Source organism: Leuciscus leuciscus (genome assembly GCF_965113295.1).
Source record: "Leuciscus leuciscus genome assembly, chromosome: 8".
Classification (NCBI taxonomy): Eukaryota; Metazoa; Chordata; class Actinopteri; order Cypriniformes; family Leuciscidae; genus Leuciscus; species Leuciscus leuciscus.
In genome coordinates, this window is record NC_138732.1 from 5,151,116 (window position 1) to 5,169,296 (window position 18,181).

At 45.4% G+C, this 18,181-nt stretch overlaps 1 protein-coding gene across 1 annotated transcript in view; it reads left to right on the top strand.

The window, feature by feature from the left end:
- trpc7b (transient receptor potential cation channel, subfamily C, member 7b) overlaps positions 1-18,181 on the top strand; it is a 124,187-nt gene that overhangs the window by 6,057 nt on the left and 99,949 nt on the right. The window contains exon 2 of the mRNA XM_082176922.1: positions 16,086-16,848. Coding sequence (XP_082033048.1) covers positions 16,086-16,848 — 763 coding nt within the window. The remainder of the gene's footprint in view (positions 1-16,085; positions 16,849-18,181) is intronic.

An 18,181-nucleotide genomic window follows, 5' to 3' on the forward strand; every position in this document is an offset into this window, starting at 1 on the left:
CTTAGAAAGGAGTTGGTCATGTAGACTATGTTTGTGCTCTTGTATGTTTGTGTTGTATTGTAAGTATGAGCCAGTCACTTTCAGTGTTTATTTAATATTATTTATATACTTTATCATTTTTATTAATGCTTAAAAACCCTGGTCACGTCCTGGTCGCAGCTTCTTCTTCCTCATTTTTTTCTCTTCCTTTTTCCCCCAGCATAAAATATCAACAGAACCTAATTTCAAAGCGTTGTAAAGAGGGTCATCACTTCTTTTATCTCAGTCTTTCCGCTCCGTTTCATCTGTCTCACTTCTCTAGCTTGTAGTCTTCCTCTCTCTCATTGTAATTCCAGCTGGTCCTTTCATTCTTTGTGCTGATGAGGAGCAAAAGCTCTATCTATATGCTGATGCTGGTACAAGAGAGCAGAGAGAAAAATAAGAGGTGATCTATACAGTAGGATGAAAGGATAGAAAAAAAAGTTTGCATATTATTCTTTCTCTGTGAGTGTGTGTCCGTCGAGATAATCATCTCCACATTTTCTCCATATGGATGGGCGCATAAATCATTCCCTGTTTAAACTTCACTCATATTAATCCTGAACTGTCAGATCAGACTCAGGCACATCTTATAGTCATTAAAGCAGATGTGTGTTATACATGCTTTCTCATGTGCCGATGTTCACTGCATTGGTAGTTTGACTTCCCGGACGATGCTTTTAAAAATTGATTTGTTTGTTTAAGCAGCCCGCAAGTCAGTGGAGTGAGTTTGAACCTGTTTTGGAGAACAATGGCAGCCTCAATTGTTTATTCTGCCATAAATATGTATGTAAATCAATAGTCAAGTCAAGTCAAGTCAAGTTTATTTGTATAGCGCTTTTCACAATACAGATTGCATCAAAGCAGCTTCACAGTATTAAATTAAAATAATACAACAAAGTTTGTTTCAAGAGGAATTTATTGATTGATAAAATTAAATTAGATATCCCCAAAATATCCCCAACTGAGCAAGCCAAAGGCAACAGTGGCAAGGAACCGAAAAACTCCATCAAGTGACCTAATGGTGTCCTAAAACTCCATCAGGTGCCTTAATGGAGAAAAAAAACCTTGGGAGAACCCAGGCTCAGTCGGGGGCCAGTTCTCCTCTGGCATTGGATAGAGGCCGGATTGTAGTTTGAACTGTAGGATTATATGAATGCCTGGCTGAAGAGATGCGACTTTAATCTAGTTTTAAACTGGGAGAGCGAGTCTGAGCAACGAACAGTATCAGGAAGACTATTCCAGAGTTTTGGAGCCAAATGTGAAAATGCTCTCCCTCCCTTGGTGGTTCTGGATATCCTAGGTATGACCAAAAGCCTTGAATTTAGTGATCTCAAAGAGCGCGATGGATTATAGGGCGATAGAAGATCCGTTAAATAGACTGGAGCTAAGCCGTTTAGGGCTTTATAAGTCAGTAGCAATACCTTGTAATTAATACGGAACTTTATAGGTAACCAATGCAGTGATGATAAAATCGGTGTTATATGATCATATTTTCTTGATCTCGTAAGAACTCTAGCGGCGGCATTTTGGACTAACTGTAGCTTGTTTATTGAGGATGCAGGACAACCAGCTAATAAAGCATTACAGTAATCCAGTCTCGAGGTCATGAATGCATGAACTAACTTTTCTGTATCAGAAACTGATAGCATATTACGTAGCTTAGCAATGTTTCTAAGGTGGAAAAAGGCTGTTTTTGTAACATAAGAAATATGATTTTCAAAAGACAGGTTGCAATCGAGTATAACACCCAGGTCTTTTACTGTAGAGGATAAAGTAACAGGACATCCTATGATGTTAAAGTTGTATTGTGCGAGGTTTTGTGGGCGGTTTTTTGAACCGATAAGTATTACCTCTGTCTTGTCTGGATTTAATAAAAGAAAATTACGTGTCATCCAATCTTTTATATCTTTAACACACTCTGTCAATTTGGAAAATGTAGCGTTTTCATCCGGCCGTGATGAAATATATATTTGAGTGTCATCAGCATAACAATGGAAACTAATTCCATGTTTCCTTATAATATTTCCAAGTGGCATCATATATATTGAAAATAACAGAGGGCCTAATACAGATCCCTGCGGCACTCCATAGTTTACTGGAGTTATGATCGATTTTTCTCCATTTAAATAGACAAAATGGTAGCGGTCAGATAGGTATGATTTGAACCAGCTTAGTGCTTGTCCTTGAACACCAGTATAATTTTGTAGTCGATCTAAGAGTATTGTGTGATCTATAGTATCGAACGCAGCACTAAGATCAAGTAAAACTAGTATTGAGATACAGCCTTGGTCAGAAGCTAAAAGTAAATCATTTGTGATTTTAACGAGCGCAGTTTCAGTGCTATGATGCGGTCTGAATCCAGACTGAAACTTTTCATAGATATCATTTTGTTGCAAGAAAGAGCCCAGTTGAGCGGACACCACTTTTTCTAATATTTTAGACATAAATGGAAGATTTGAAATGGGTCTATAATTTGCTAGATTATTATGATCTAATTGTGGTTTCTTAATGAGAGGTTTTATAACTGCCAGTTTAAATGTTCTTGGAACATGACCTAAAGATAAAGACGAGTTAATAATATTGAGGAGAGGCTCTTCCACTACAGATAACACTTCTTTCAGTAGTTTAGTTGGTATAGGATCTAATAAACATGTTGTTGTTTTAGATGAAGTGATAAGTTTATTTAACTCTTTTTGTTCTATAGTTGTAAAGCACTGTAATTGTTCTTTCGGGGTGATAATTGAAGCTGAATTGTAAGGCGCGATTGAAGATTGAACGTTTATAATTGTGGTTCTGATGCTTTCTATTTTCTCAGTGAAGAAGTTCATGAAATCATTACTACTGAACTGTAACGGGATATTTTGTTCGGGTGACGTCTGTTTATTTGTTAGTCTAGCCACGGTGTTAAATAGAAACCTTGGATTGTTTTGGTTGTTTTCTATTAGTTTGCGGAGGTGCTCAGCCCTGGCCGCTTTTAGGGCCTTTTTATAACGTGACATACTGTCTTTCCACGCGATTCTAAAGACCTCTAAATTAGTTTGTTTCCATTTACGCTCTAAAATACGGGTTTCTCTCTTTAAAACATGCGTAGTATTGTTATACCATGGTGCTTTATTTTTCTCTCTGACCTTTTTTAATTTAATAGGTGCAACCACATCCAATGTTCTAGAGAGAATGGTGCTCATAGTGCTAGTTAGTTCTTCTAGTTCATCTGTTTGTTTGGGTTCAGGCAGCAGCTGAGACAGATTAGATAAGCAATTTGAGAAATTATCTATGGTGGATGGGAGGATTGTTCTGCCTGGTTGATAACGCGACGCCGCATGACATATTACAGCAGTACGTAATATGCAAGTTACCATGTAGTGATCAGTGACTTCATCACTTTGTGGAATGATATCTATATCGGTTGGATCGGTTCCGTGTGATATAATTAAATCGAGTGTATGATTAAGACGATGAGTTGGTCCGGTGACGTTTTGCTTGACCCCAAATGAATTTAATAAATCTGTAAACGCAGCTCCTAACGCATCATTTGGATTATCTACGTGTATGTTAAAATCTCCAACAATTAATGCTTTATCGACATTGACTAATAGGTCTGAGAGAAAATCTGCAAACTCTTTTAGGAAATCAGCGTAAGGCCCTGGCGGTCTATATACGGTAGCCAAGGCTAGAGATAATAGGGATGTTTTTCTAACATCTAAGAGCGTAACATTTAGTACAAGTACTTCAAATGAAATAAACTTATAACCCGTTTTCTGAGTAACATTTAGAATATCTTTATAAATGGTTGCAACACCTCCGCCACGGCCAATCAGACGGGGCTCATGCTTATAACAGTATCCAGGAGGAGTAGACTCATTAATACCGAAATAATCATTTGGTTTAAGCCAGGTTTCAGTAAGGCAAAGTACATCGAAGCTATTATCTGTGACTATTTCATTTACAATAACTGCCTTAGGTGTGAGTGATCTAATGTTTAGAAGACCTAGCTTTAGAAATAGTTTTTGTTTACTAATAGCAACATTTTCTGTTTTAATAACAATTAGATTTTTCCTAGATCCTGCATTAGATTTATTATTTGATCTCACTAAACGAGGAATAGACACGGTTTCTATGCAATGTTCTACACTAGTATTTATATCAGTTGAATTGGTGCAGCAGAGACTATGATTTGGACTTTTGGTTACTAGTTACAATAGCTATGTTTACATGGACACCTTTTGTTTAAATTGGAATGAAATTATTCTGATTGATGAATCCGAACATCATGTTTACATGAACGCTAAATAAAGTGATTGGGTTGATGTGAGATTAAAGGGATACTCCACTTTTTTTGGAAATAGGCTCATTTTACAACTCCCCCAGAGTTAAACAGTTGAGTTTTACCGTTTTCGAATCCATTCAGCCGAACTCTGGGGTCTGGCGGTACCACTAGCATAGATCATTGAAGCGGACAGGACCATTAGCATCTCTCTCAAAAAAATGACCAAAGAGTTTAGATATTTTTCCTATTTAAAACTTGACTCTTCTGTAGTTACATCGTGTACTAAGTCAGACGAAAAATGTAAAGTTGCGATTTTCTAGGCTGATATGGCTAGGAACTACACTCATTCCTGCGTAATAATCAAGAAACTTTGCTGCCGTACCATGAGTCCAGCAGGCGTAATGATATGACGCAGCGCCTGAAAATAGGTCTAATAGGTTAGACAAACTTAGTCCCGGTCACGTTGGAAGTTACCGAGCTGGGGACTATTTTCAGGCGCTGCGTCATATCATTACGCCTGCTGGACTCATGGTACGGCAGCAAAGTTTCTTGATTATTACGCAGGAATGAGAGTATAGTTCCTAGCCATATCAGCCAAGAAAATCGCAACTTTTCATTTTCCGTCGGTCTTAGTACAAGATGTATCTACAGAAGAGTCAAGTTTTAAATAGGAAAAATATTGAAACTCTTTGGTCATTTTTTTGAGAGAGATGCTAATGGTCCTGTCCGATTCAATGATCTATGCTAAGCTATGCTAAAAGTGGGACCGCCAGACCCCGGAGTTCGGCTGAATGGATTTCGAAAAACGGTAAAACTCAACTGTTTAACCCTGGGGGAGTTGTAAAATGAGCCTATTTCCCAAAAAAGTGGACTATCCCTTTAAACCTTAAAATCGGATTTAGTCATTTGACATGCGCAAACTGCACAAATATACAGAGTTTCCGCTGTTGGCACATACTAACCATCCTCCTTTTCTATGTTTTAAAAAGCAGACTTAATATTGATCTATTTCTGGTCCTAATTAGGAGACGACGAGGTTTGTGCCTCGCATTAAGCATTAATATGGTCCTTTTCGCACATAAAACAAACAGTCTGTGGAAATATGGACTGTCCTGCACCACTTCACTACCCTGGAAATCCAGAGTTCTCGCGAGAGCACAAGTTGAATTTGAGTAATGATGCTCATTAAATATGCCCTTGTATCCGAGCTGCACCAATCACATCGGGTTATCTGATATAGGCGGGCCAGAGGCGAGCTAAACAGAAGACGACATCGCTGTGACGTTGAAGTCATTAGTAAACATTGTAAGATGGCTATGGATGAACACCAGTTGTTTGAAACGGCTTTGGCCGCTACAATGAACGAGTTAGACTTGGCTTTTTATCTAAAAGAGGAACAGAAGACGGCGCTCGAATAGTTCCTTTGCAAAAGGGCGTTTTTGCTGTTTTGCCGACCTGATACGGCAAGAGTCTAATCTACCAGTTAGCTCCGCTGGTAGCTAAGCGTATGGGGTTTATTGTTGTGATTGGTCATAGTGTTATCCAATTGCGTGCAGTGAGATTTTCAAATGCATGCTTGGTGCCGCCCCTCGAGCTGGCCGAGCTTCATTAGTCGATGCCAGACCATTAATCTTTCAGATTTAGGTCTGGATTTCCTGGCTACCACTTCACAGACATTGAGTGTAATGAGAATTTTAGATTGACATGACAGTCATTTATAACATTATATTCAACAACAACAACAGCTCTGTCTGTGTGTCATATGTCATTAATACAAAGTTATGTCATGAAACTCTAGATGGCGCAGGCTGATAGGTCCTTAACTCAATCTGCTTGCAATCACATCATTCTCTATAGGCCACAGCTGATTGGTTCCTGCTGTATCAGTAGCCAATGAGCTCGCTGCTCAACATTCAAATACTTGGTTAGCATTTTCTGTAGCAGTGTTCAACCCTCCACCTTCCCCATCTCCACCTGTATAGATCTGCTACGAGAAATTCATGTATGCTATTCTGAATCTGTACAGCTGCAGCATGTCTTATTCACAGTAGTGTGTTGTGTGTGTATTGGCAGTGGCAAGTCCCGTACATGCTATACAGCAATAACATCAGCAGCAGTTTATTCAACCAAGACCAAACATATCCATATTGTCATATTCATTACCATGCCAAACACTGACAATTTCTACATCATTGCACATGCGCAGAACTTTCCAGTTTTGGTTGTCAATCGAATCAAGTCTTTACATGCCCTATTGAATGGATTATAAAAGGTTTAAACCACCCCTTAGGATCCCAATGATATACTTTAATCGCATTTGGCCAATTCATTCCGATTGACGTGGTTGCATGAACTTTATTCAGACTGTGCTACTAAGTCTGATTACAAACAGATTATCAGGGTCCCTGTAAATGCAGCCAATGATATGTAGATCTCACCAGTGCATAATGCATCATATCAAAGCACCTAGCAACCACCCAGAACACCATAGCAACGCACCGCAAACATATAGCTGGTGTCTGCAATGTAACTTTATATATATATATTTTTTACATTGGATTATAGAATTGATGGATTTAGTAAATAATGCTTACATTTTCTTCAGAAAATGTACAAATCTAGTTTGTTTTGCAATTCCATTTGGTGCCACTAGTGGCGCCACAGAAATCCCACAGGTTTAATCAGACACCGCTGAAGGCAGAACTCATGCACCTGTAACTGTGTGTGTGTGAGAGAGACTGACGTATCTTGAGGATCTGAATGACCTCACACACACAGAGCTGTCTGTCTGCGCTCAGCATGGCTCTCTCTCTCGAGTGCGACGCTCTTTCATTTCCCTCAGGGAACTCATGCTGTTTGAATTGGTTCCATTTTCACCCGCTCTTTTCTGCGTTTGATGTGTCAGAGCGCTGTGTAATCATCTTTCCCATGTCTTTTTATCACTTCAGCCTTTTATCCGTCTCTGAGGAGCAAAGTGTCAGTTTACTGGTGGGCCACCCCACTATATAGACATATCTACCATTTTACATTTTACGAAGAAAGTGGTTTCCATGAGCATTGTAAACGGTTCCCAATGTCTTGCTGGGACATTATGTGGCATGCTAGGGTGTCGCTTGGGCATTTTTATGTTCTTGAAGAATCATTCACAAACGCTACAGGACGACACACACTGATTTAATACTTAGTTTTAGATATTTGATCACACCACACATATAAATATCAGCAACAATAATAGTTATGCTTGACTTAATAAACACCACTAATTAAACAACATACGCTTCAATGATTGTGTCTAACTGGGAAACTTTAGATTTTCTCTCTCTGGGTTTATTGTGTATTCGTGTGTATTTTCATAAAAGTAGACAGTGTGTTTGTTGTGTAGCAGGTTGTGACTTGCTGCAATTTGCTGCAGTATGAAATGTCTCACTTTGAGACAGATTTTGAGAGCATTTAGAAAAAAAAATATTCAGAGCTGCACAGCATGTACCAGACTGCATTGATCTACTCGCTGCACATGTATGTTTCATGTGTTTGTGTGTGTATTTCCATTTACAATGCTGCATAAGCAGTGTGTGTGTGTGTGTGTGTGTGTGTGTGTGTGTGTGTGTGTGTGTGTGTGTGTGTGAAACGGTCGGTGCTGAGTAAATTGATTTTCTCCAGAGGCACTTTTGTATGTGTGCAATTTCAGACAAGACCGTGATCAAGAGGACTAAAATTGATATGCTTTTTAAACAAATAGCATCTGCCTCGTGCAATCATCATGTCATTTTTAAAGTGTCCACTCTCACTCTCATCTAGAAATGACAAAACACAAGTGTGTGTATTTTAGGCCAAAATTGTTGAAATCATGGCAATTTCTTAGCTTTTGGTCCCACGCTTGAACATCACGTGCATGACAGTGTGAGATCCATAGAAAAAGCTGCAACCCCATGCTGATCTCTGATGTCATTGATTATTGGTCCAATCATAGGTCATGATTGACTCATGTGGCGTGAAAGGCCAATTTAGCAACTTCTAAATGCAGAGCTGTGATTGGCTGTTCAGTCTATTGACAAACAGTCATGGATTGAACTCGTGCTGTGCAGTGAACAGAGCAGATTAGACTAGTTGAATTAAACACACTCATTTCAACTCTTTAGCCGCAGCCTTTTACAGCTACCGTAGTTTGTGTTGTTTTCCCAATGTTATTTTAGTATCATTACTATTTTATCATAGTATTTATCCTACATGGTTATTTTTGTACTTTCCTTTTCATTCAAATATATATATTTTTTTTGTGTGTTTTTATTTTTAATATATATATAAAAAAAGTCTATATTTTAGTACTTCAACTAAATGAAAATGTTACCTTTGCAACTAACTTTCTAACGACTAAGTTTTTAATACTCTCTTTTTAGCTTTAGGTAACAACTGTAAAATCAAGTCAGGTGAGCTTTATTGTTATTCTGCGATATGTAGAGACATGTATGTGTTACGTATAGATACACAGCCTTTATAAAAAAGGTCATCTAACTAATCTAACTATAAACATATACATATACTCTGATATAATATACTAAACAGATATAATAAACATATTCTCTGATATACTCTGATATAAATACTGGTTTATACTGTATCTCAGTTAAATGGTAGCAGAAAAACGTACTCGGTTACTAACGTAACCTCTGTTCTCTCTAGAGAGGGAACGAGTATTGCGTAAGCTAGCTTACGCTGCGGGAAAGTCTCCTTTCTCGAGATACTGAAGCCAAAAATTATCCTTAATTTTTTTAAACTTTGTCAACGCAGTGCGGCAGCCTGCAGACCTAGGGCAAGCGAATCGCGTGCCCATTGGCTGCTCTGCGGCAACTGCAGCAGCCTATGGCTGAGCCTTGCGCGTGACGTCACGTCCAATGAGCGCGCTTGGCGCGCTTAATGCGTCACAGCCCGTCATTAGGGGTGTGGCTTAGCGTATATAAGCAAGGAACAGAGGCTGCTTCACTGGTTTCTGTCGCATGAAGCGAAATGAGCTCGTGGCGAGAGCACGGCGGGTTACGCAATACTCATTCCCTCTCTAGAGAGAACAGAGGTTACGTTAGTAACCGAGTACGTTCTCTTACGAGAGGTTCTCTCGTATTGCGTAAGCTAGCTTACGCTGCGGGAACACCCTTGTCAACGCCGTGCGCGCGCCCAGCATCCTGAATGAATCCCATGGGGGGGGGGCCCAGGGAACGCGAAGCGGAGCTGGGCGGCCAAGATACCACAGTACACAAGCACATAATATGGGGCAGGGAGCGGCACAGCCGGTCCAACTAACACTTCCCACATAGTGTAGCTCAACCAGTAGAGCTAAATCCGCAACATAGCCCGCGCACAGACAGTGGGCTGGCTTACGCGAGACTTAGACTGATAGCACTTTGGCCTGCAAAGCGGGGACTTCCAGGTTGTAAAACCTAACAAATGTGGAGGGGGAGGCCCAGCCTGCCGCCGCACAAATGTCATGAATGGGAATCCCACTGGACCACGCCCACGATGAGGCCATGCCTCTGGTGGAGTGTGCCCGAATGCCCAAAGGGCACTGCAGGTTTTTTGATGCGTAAGCAGCTGCGATAGCGTCAACTATCCATCTGGACAGGGTGTGTTTCAAGGCGGCGAGACCCTTGGTGCGCCCACCAAACGAAACAAAGAGCTGCTCTGAACGCCTGAAGGCGGCGGAGCGTGAAATATAGCTTTTTAGCGCTCTAACTGGGCAGAGGAGATTACTATCTGCCTCGCAGCCATCATTTGGCAGGGCTGACAGGGAAATGACCTGCGCTCTGAAGGGAGTGCCCAGAATTTTGGGGACGTACCCATGCCTCGGTCTGAGAATAACTTTAGAGTTATTGGGTCCGAACTCGAGGCACGCAGCGTTAGTGGATAACGCGTGAAGGTCTCCCACACGTTTTACTGAAGACAGAGCTATCAGAAAAACGGTTTTGAGCGTGAGGTATTTCATATCCACAGTTTCTAAGGGTTCAAAGGGATGTGCTTTCAGTGCGTCTAAGACCAGTGAAAGATCCCACATAGGAACCGAAGGGGGTCGCGGGGGGTTCATCCTCCTCGCTCCTCTAAGGAAGCGGATGACAAACTCGTTCCTTCCTAATGCGCGGCCCGGCTCTGAGACAGAGAGCGCTGAAATAGCCGCGACATAGACTTTGAGCGTGGAGGGGGACCTGCCCGCGTCCAGTAACTCTTGAAGGAAGCACAAAACGTGCGAGACCCCACATGTCTGTGGATTAAGCCCTCTGGTAGTGCACCATTTGTTAAACACCGACCATTTAGACGTGTAGAGCCGCCTCGTGGAGGGGGCTCTAGCTTGTATGATCGTGTTCATCACCCCTTCTGGTAGATCAGCGTGTAATTGTTGAGGCTCCACGCATGCAGAGACCAGTGCTCTGGGTGGGGATGCCAAATCGAGCCGTGGGCTTGAGAGAGAAGGTCTCTCCGCACCGGAATCGGCCAGGGGGCTGAGTCTGCCAATTGTATGAGTTCCGGGAACCAAGCTTGGTTCTCCCAGAACGGGGCTATGAGGAGCACTGTGTGGCGCGCTTTCCTGACTCTCTCGATGACCTGAGGCAGCAGAGAGACCGGTGGAAACGCATATAGCGGGCCGCTGGGCCATGTCTGGGCCAGCGCGTCCTCGCTCTTTGAAAAGAACACTGGGCAGTGGGCGTTGTCTTTTGACGCAAAGAGGTCGACTTTCGCTCTGCCAAAGCGGCGCCACAGCGACTGGACTGTTTGGGGGTGTAGAGACCACTCCCCAGGGGGAACGTTGTCCCTGGACAGTCTGTCGGGGCCCTCGTTCAGATGGCCAGGCACATGCGATGCTCTCAGAGAGCGCAGAGAGTGCTGAGCCCATACGAGGAGGCGTTCCGTCAGGGCGCAGAGTTGCTTTGATCTGACACCGCCCTGGCGGTTCACATAGGCCACTACTGAAGTGTTGTCCGTGCGGACTAGAACATGGTGACCATGGAGGAATGGGAGGAAGTGCATGAGCGCTTTCTCGACCGCAAGCATCTCTAGACAGTTTATGTGTAGGAGATTCTCCTGGTCTGACCAGTGGCCATAGACCGGTCTGCCTTCGAAGAGCGCTCCCCAACCTAGGTTGGACGCGTCTGTTGAGACAACTTTCCGGTGTGAAACCACTCCCATAGTCACTCCAGTGTGATACCATTCGGCTGCTAGCCAGGGCTGCAGGGCTGAGACACAGACCTGAGTCACTCTGATTAGCGAGCCGCCGGTCGCCCAGGCTCGATGGGAAACGCGCGCTTTCAGCCAGCGTTGAAGCGGGCGCATGCGCAGTAAACCCAGCTGAAGCACTGCTGCAGCTGAGGCCATATGCCCCAGAATGCGCTGAAATGCTTTCAGGGGAACCTGTGTGCCTTCTTTGAAGGATGCAGCGAGGCGCTGAATGCGGCGCGCGCGCTGCTCCGACAATCTGGCCGTCATTGCCACCGAGTCCAGTTCTATTCCGAGAAAGGAAATTGACTGCCGGGGCGAGAGCGAGCTCTTGGTCCAGTTGACCGCTAGACCCAGACCCTCCAGGTGGTCGAGTAGCGCTGTTCTGTGAGACACAAGTTCTGTCTCTGACTGCGCTAGAACGAGCCAATCGTCCAGATAGTTCAGAATTCGCATTCCCTGACTCCTCAGGGGAGCGAGAGCCGTGTCCATGCATTTCGTAAATGTACGGGGTGCTAAAGACAGGCCGAACGGCAGGACTGTGTATTGATAAGCTCGACCGTCGAAGGCGAATCTCAAGAATGGCCTGTGACGGGGAGTTATTTGGATCTGGAAATACGCGTCTTTCAGATCGAGAGAGATAAACCAGTCTCCTGGGCGAACTTGCGCAAGGATCTGTCTGGTTGTAATCATCCTGAACGGCCGTCTCATGAGAGCCTTGTTCAGATGTCTCAGATCTAAAATAGGTCTTAATGCTCCGTCCTTCTTGGGAACGAGGAAGTAACGGCTGTAAAAGCCTGACTCGCTCGAGGAAGGATGAACTTGTTCTATGGCCCCTTTTCGCAGCAGCTTTGCTATTTCTGCTTGAAGCAGATGCGCTGTTTCCAAACTCACTTTCGTTTCCGTCTGCGCTAGAAAGCGCGGAGGGCGACGAGCAAATTGGAGCGAATAGCCGTGTCTTATGGTGTTGAGCACCCATTCTGACGCGCCCTGAATAGCTTCCCATGCTTTTGCATGCATAGCTAGGGGTCGAATGGTCTCTGGGTTCAGATCGCCGCGTTGCGCGGGATGGGGAACCTGTATCAGAGAGGATGGAGCGGCGCGCGCGCCGCCGATGCTCGGACACGAGGGCAGAAGAACAGGGCTGGCCGACTGTGCAGATTTTAGAAGCTCGATCTCGGACGATGGAGCGTGAGCTGCTGCCAAATAACCCAGGCGCGAGAGCGGCGTGGGGATAATGGTGTCTGAAAGTGGGTGCGCGTGCTCGTGAGCTGGCGCGGGATTTGCACTTATGACACGGCCAGTGTTTGGAAGCTTTATGAGGTTTGCAACCTGTCTGGCAGAGCGGGTAGTGGGCAGGTGTGAGCACAATGCTGTGGGCACATTTTCTGCACTTGATGCTCGAGCGGAAAGTTTCCGCTTTAAGAGATAGCGCTCTGGACGCGTTGCCATGGGAACCTGGTCTGTGTGAGGCAGTGAGCACACGGGAGTGGGCACTTTTCCTACACTTAATATCCCTGCGGCTTGAGCCGTAGCAACTTGAGGTAACTGAGTGACAGAGCGAGCAGCGAGTAGGTGTGGGCACGGAAGTGTGGGCACATTTCCTACATTTAGTACTCGAGCGGTGTGAGGCCGCTTTATGAGAGAGCGCTCTGGGCGCGTTACCATGGGGATTGTACATGTGTGAAGCAGTGAACACGTGGGTGTGGGCACATTTTCTACACTTAAAGCACTTATACTCTTTTTGAGATTTATCTGAGTCGCCGTGAAAACGGCGTTTGTGTGCAGGCGAGCGAGTGTCATTACTGGCTCGTTGGCTGCTGGGTGTGTGCTGCTGCAGTAGCCTGAACATAGGGGACTGACAGAGCTGTGCGTTTCGATGGCGGTCCGGCCGTAGCGGGACCCAACCATCTTTTCCTCCTTGCGGATGCTAGGAGGACTTCGCGGGCTCAGGCTTCAAAGCGATCTTGGGCCGCGGGCCCCGTGGGGGCGGCGGTCTGTGACGGCTGGTCGAGCGTGACCTGGGGCGACTGCCCTGGCGTCGCTGCGAAGCGCTGGGAGGCCTGGAAGAGCGCTGGTTAGAGCTGCGCACAGGAGGCTGAGTTTGAGGGCGGCCTGTGGCTGGGCTCGAACGGCGGGGCAGGAAAAGGTTCATCGCCTGTGACGCCTTCTGAACTTCGGAGAACCGATCCACGATTCCGCTGACCGCAGGGCCAAAGAGGCCGGTGGGCGAAAGTGGTGCGTTCAGGAAAACGGCGCGCTCTGAGCGGCTTGAAGGATCTGAAGGACGGCCATTGAGTGCAGGGCGGAAGCAGCCTGGCCGGAGGCGGCGAAAGCGCGGCCGGCGAGAGCTGAGGTGGTCCTGCAGGCTTTAGATGGCAGGGCAGACTTTGAGCGCCATCTAGCAGACGGCGGGCAAAGGTGCGTTGCCACAGCTTCCTCAACGGCGGGGATAGCGTTATAGCCGTTCTCGGCGGCTCTGTCCACCTGGGAGAGAGCCGAGGAGACTGGCGAGCGGAGTCTGGTGGAGAACGGAGCGTTCCAGGATTTAGAAAGCTCGGTGTGGAGCTCAGGCAGGAAGGGTGCTGACCTAGAGGCAGGCGCAGGGCGGCGGCTAGGTAGAAAGCACCCGTCAAGGCGATTGGGCTCCGGCTCCTTAGGTGGGGACCAATCCAGTCCCATTCTCTCGACCGCTTGAGTGAGGAGGCGGAGAAGCTCCGCGTCAACACTGGCACGTGATCTGGTAGACTCCAAAGTCGAGGGGGCGGAGCGGTGAGAGCCCGACCAGTCCTCGCTGTCAGACGCGAGCAGAGAGCAGCTGTCAGCGGCATCATCTGCATCATCCCCCAGGACGACGGCAGTGCGGGCAGAGGCCGGCAGCTGCGCGTCGGTGAAGGGTGGGGGGGAAGGAGAGAGCGAGGCTCGCGGGAGAGGTTCCGGCGAGCGCTCAGCTGTAGCGTCCAGTTCCGGCGGCCTTTGGGAGCGACGTTTCTTCTTACGTGGCCCAGAAGAAGTGGCCGGAGAAGGTGGAGGTTCCTCGAATTTAGCGAGTCGAGCCCGTAGGGTCGACATCGGTAACTCCTCACACTGATCGCAACCGCCCTCGGAGAGAGCGCGGGCTGCGTGGTCGAAGCCCAGGCAGAGAGTGCACAACACGTGGCAGTCTCCGTCGCTGAGCGCGGCTCTGCACGAGCCACAGGATGAGCGAGGCATTTGCAACAACGCCTCGCGCTCTTTTAGATGCAGGTGTGTCGCGGCGGACACACAAACACACAACACAGAGCAAAGAAAGGATATATATGCCGGATGGCGCAGCAGGCAGGGAAGGCTGAAGGCGGCGAGCGGCCGGCGTCCTCAGGCTGAAATCCTCGGCGTGCTGGTCGCTTGATTCGACGGTGGCTTCCTCGAAGATCAGCGATGCGAAGAGCTTCGCTGAAGAGACAGAAATCAGTGAAGCAGCCTCTGTTCCTTGCTTATATACGCTAAGCCACACCCCTAATGACGGGCTGTGACGCATTAAGCGCGCCAAGCGCGCTCATTGGACGTGACGTCACGCGCAAGGCTCAGCCATAGGCTGCTGCAGTTGCCGCAGAGCAGCCAATGGGCACGCGATTCGCTTGCCCTAGGTCTGCAGGCTGCCGCACTGCGTTGACAAAGTTTAAAAAAATTAAGGATAATTTTTGGCTTCAGTATCTCGAGAAAGGAGACTTTCCCGCAGCGTAAGCTAGCTTACGCAATACGAGAGAACCTCTCGTAAGAGAACTGACTTTATTTTCTTTCTTAAAATGCTCCTGGTCCTATTGTGCATGCTATATTGAATTGTGAACAATAGGTTTACATGCATCCAATGTAAAACACACTTTATTTTTCTCATAATATCCAGTGCAGCATCAGCTCTTTTCTCTCAGTGTCTGAAATGGTTAGATCAAGGATTCAGTCTTTCTAAACCCCGCCTTTCCGAGAGCTGGTTCTGCTCTCATTGGTCTAGTGGCCCAGTCTGTTGTGATTGGTCGAACACTTACAGGGCGTGTCCGAAACCAAATGTTCATTATCATATCTGAATCTCAGCTCTTGATACACAGTGATAAGAACAGTAACGATGGCGTGTGTTTTACCGTATCAATCTCATCAAAGTGGATTTGCTTTGTCAGCAGAAAACAGCGTATTCTCCACATGAAAAACACGAACCAAACTCTTCCAGTCTCAGATACAACTATAGTGCTTGTGGGCGGGGCAAAGTAGGTGTAATTTACGGACAGCCAATTAAAACCATAGGCTAGAATTATGCAAATTAGTTACAAACCCACATAGGTTCGTGCAGGAAGTAAGACTGGAATTACAGACGACTCATTTCAGGCAGTTCAGAATCGTTTCTTTCTTTTGGGACACAATAACTCCATTTATCTGCACTTTGACCTTTGAAACTTTGAAGAGCTTTAACATTCACAAACATCTCTGCATGAAAGGTAACAGTGTAGTAGGGGCATTAACTTATTGATGGATAAAGTCAAGTTCTTCATTGAATATTCTGTATCTCATTACAAATAATATGGATTGCGACTAACTCTTTACTAATTTATGTTTAAACTTTTTCTCTCAGGTCAGAGGTCATGAATCGCAGGCACACCACCCTGCGAGAGAAGGGCCGTCGCCAGGCCATTCGAGGCCCCGCTTACATGTTCAATGAACGTGGCTCCAGTCTCACGGTGGAGGAGGAGCGTTTCCTCGACGCTGCGGAGTACGGGAACATTCCTGTCGTCCGCAAGATGCTGGACGAGTCCAAAACACTCAACTTCAACTGCGTGGACTACATGGGTCAAAACGCGTTACAGCTGGCAGTCGGGAACGAGCACCTGGAGGTCACCGAGCTCCTCCTGAAGAAAGACGGAATGGCTCGGGTGGGCGACGCGCTTCTTTTAGCGATCAGCAAAGGCTACGTGCGAATCGTGGAAGCCATTTTGGCTCATCCTGCGTTCGCGGGCGGTTTGAGACTGACTTTGAGCCCGCTGGAGCAGGAGCTGAGGGACGACGACTTCTACGCCTACGACGAGGACGGGACGCGTTTTTCGCACGACGTGACGCCGGTGATTCTGGCCGCTCACTGTCAGGAGTACGAGATCGTACACATCCTGCTAATGAAAGGAGCCAGGATCGAGCGACCGCACGACTACTTCTGCAAGTGCTACGAGTGCACGGAGAAACAGAGACGCGACTCTTTCAGTCACTCGAGGTCGCGCATGAACGCGTACAAAGGGCTCGCCAGCGCCGCCTACCTGTCGCTGTCCAGCGAAGATCCCGTACTGACGGCTCTGGAGCTCAGCAACGAACTCGCACGACTCGCCAACATAGAGACCGAGTTTAAGGTGAGAGATATGATATTACTAGAACCAGAACGAACAAAAATGGCTTATTTAGTCAATTCAAATCCAACTGTATATTCACAATACACATTGTTTCAAAGCAGCTTTACAGAAAATCACGATGTTTTAAAAAAAAAAAATTTATTGCAAAATCAATAGAGTCATACAAAACATTTGAATCTATAAAAAATAAAGATCACAATTCTGCATTTTGTATAAAAAAATCTATCATACATCTAATACATCAAGTCAGAGAGTCGGAAAAAATCTTTTAAGTCAGTGGAAAATAGTCTACCATTTGAAAATCACGATGTTAATGTTGATAATATCTTAACATCTTAATTTAGCAGATTAGAGCTGGACGACAATAAAGTTTACATTTGACGATCATGCGAGTAATCAAGCAGTTAGTATTTGCTATATATATCGTCCTATGCGAGTGTAATATATGTATGTGGAAAATATTGGACGTATACTGTATATCCCAACTTTATATAAAGAGCTAGGCAATAATATAGTTACATTCTGCAATGAGATTTGCTTTATAATAATATGTTTAATTTATACAGCGCCTTTCCCAAGCTCAAGGACGCTTCACAATAACAGTAAAGAACAAACAATCAGTTCATACATAAATGGACAATAGACGTTTGCCCAGTCCAAGAAATGAGCGATTGCAGTTGCATATCGCATTACATTTGGAATACAAACAGAAACAAAAACAGAAACAAAAAACTAAACTATTTACAGACAGCATAGAAGGTGGGCAGTGGAAGTAAAGGTCAGATGCAAAAGACTAATGGTACCTAAGGAAACATTATGACTGTAATACAGAGTAATGAAAAATGTTTAAGAAAAACATGTCATGACTGATAATACTGTTTAAACAAATGGGTTTTGAGTTTAGACTTAAAGGGATACTCCACTTTTTTTGGAAATAGGCTCATTTTACAACTCCCCCAGAGTTAAACAGTTGAGTTTTACCGTTTTCGAATCCATTCAGCCGAACTCCGGGGTCTGGCGGTACCACTTTTAGCATAGCTTAGCATAGATCATTGAATCGGACAGGACCATTAGCATCTCTCTCAAACAAATAATCAAGAAACTTTGCTGCCGTACCATGAGTCCTGCAGGCGTAATGATATGACGCAGCGCCTGAAAAGCAAAGTTTCTTGATTATTACGCAGGAATGAGAGTATAGTTCCTAGCCATATCAGCATGGGCGTAGATTACGCGGGGGACGCGGGGGACGTGTCCCCCCCACTTTTTATAAAATGTAAATTCGTCCCCCGCACTTTTTCATAGGGCAAGTGTGTCCACGACAAGCTGAGGTTTT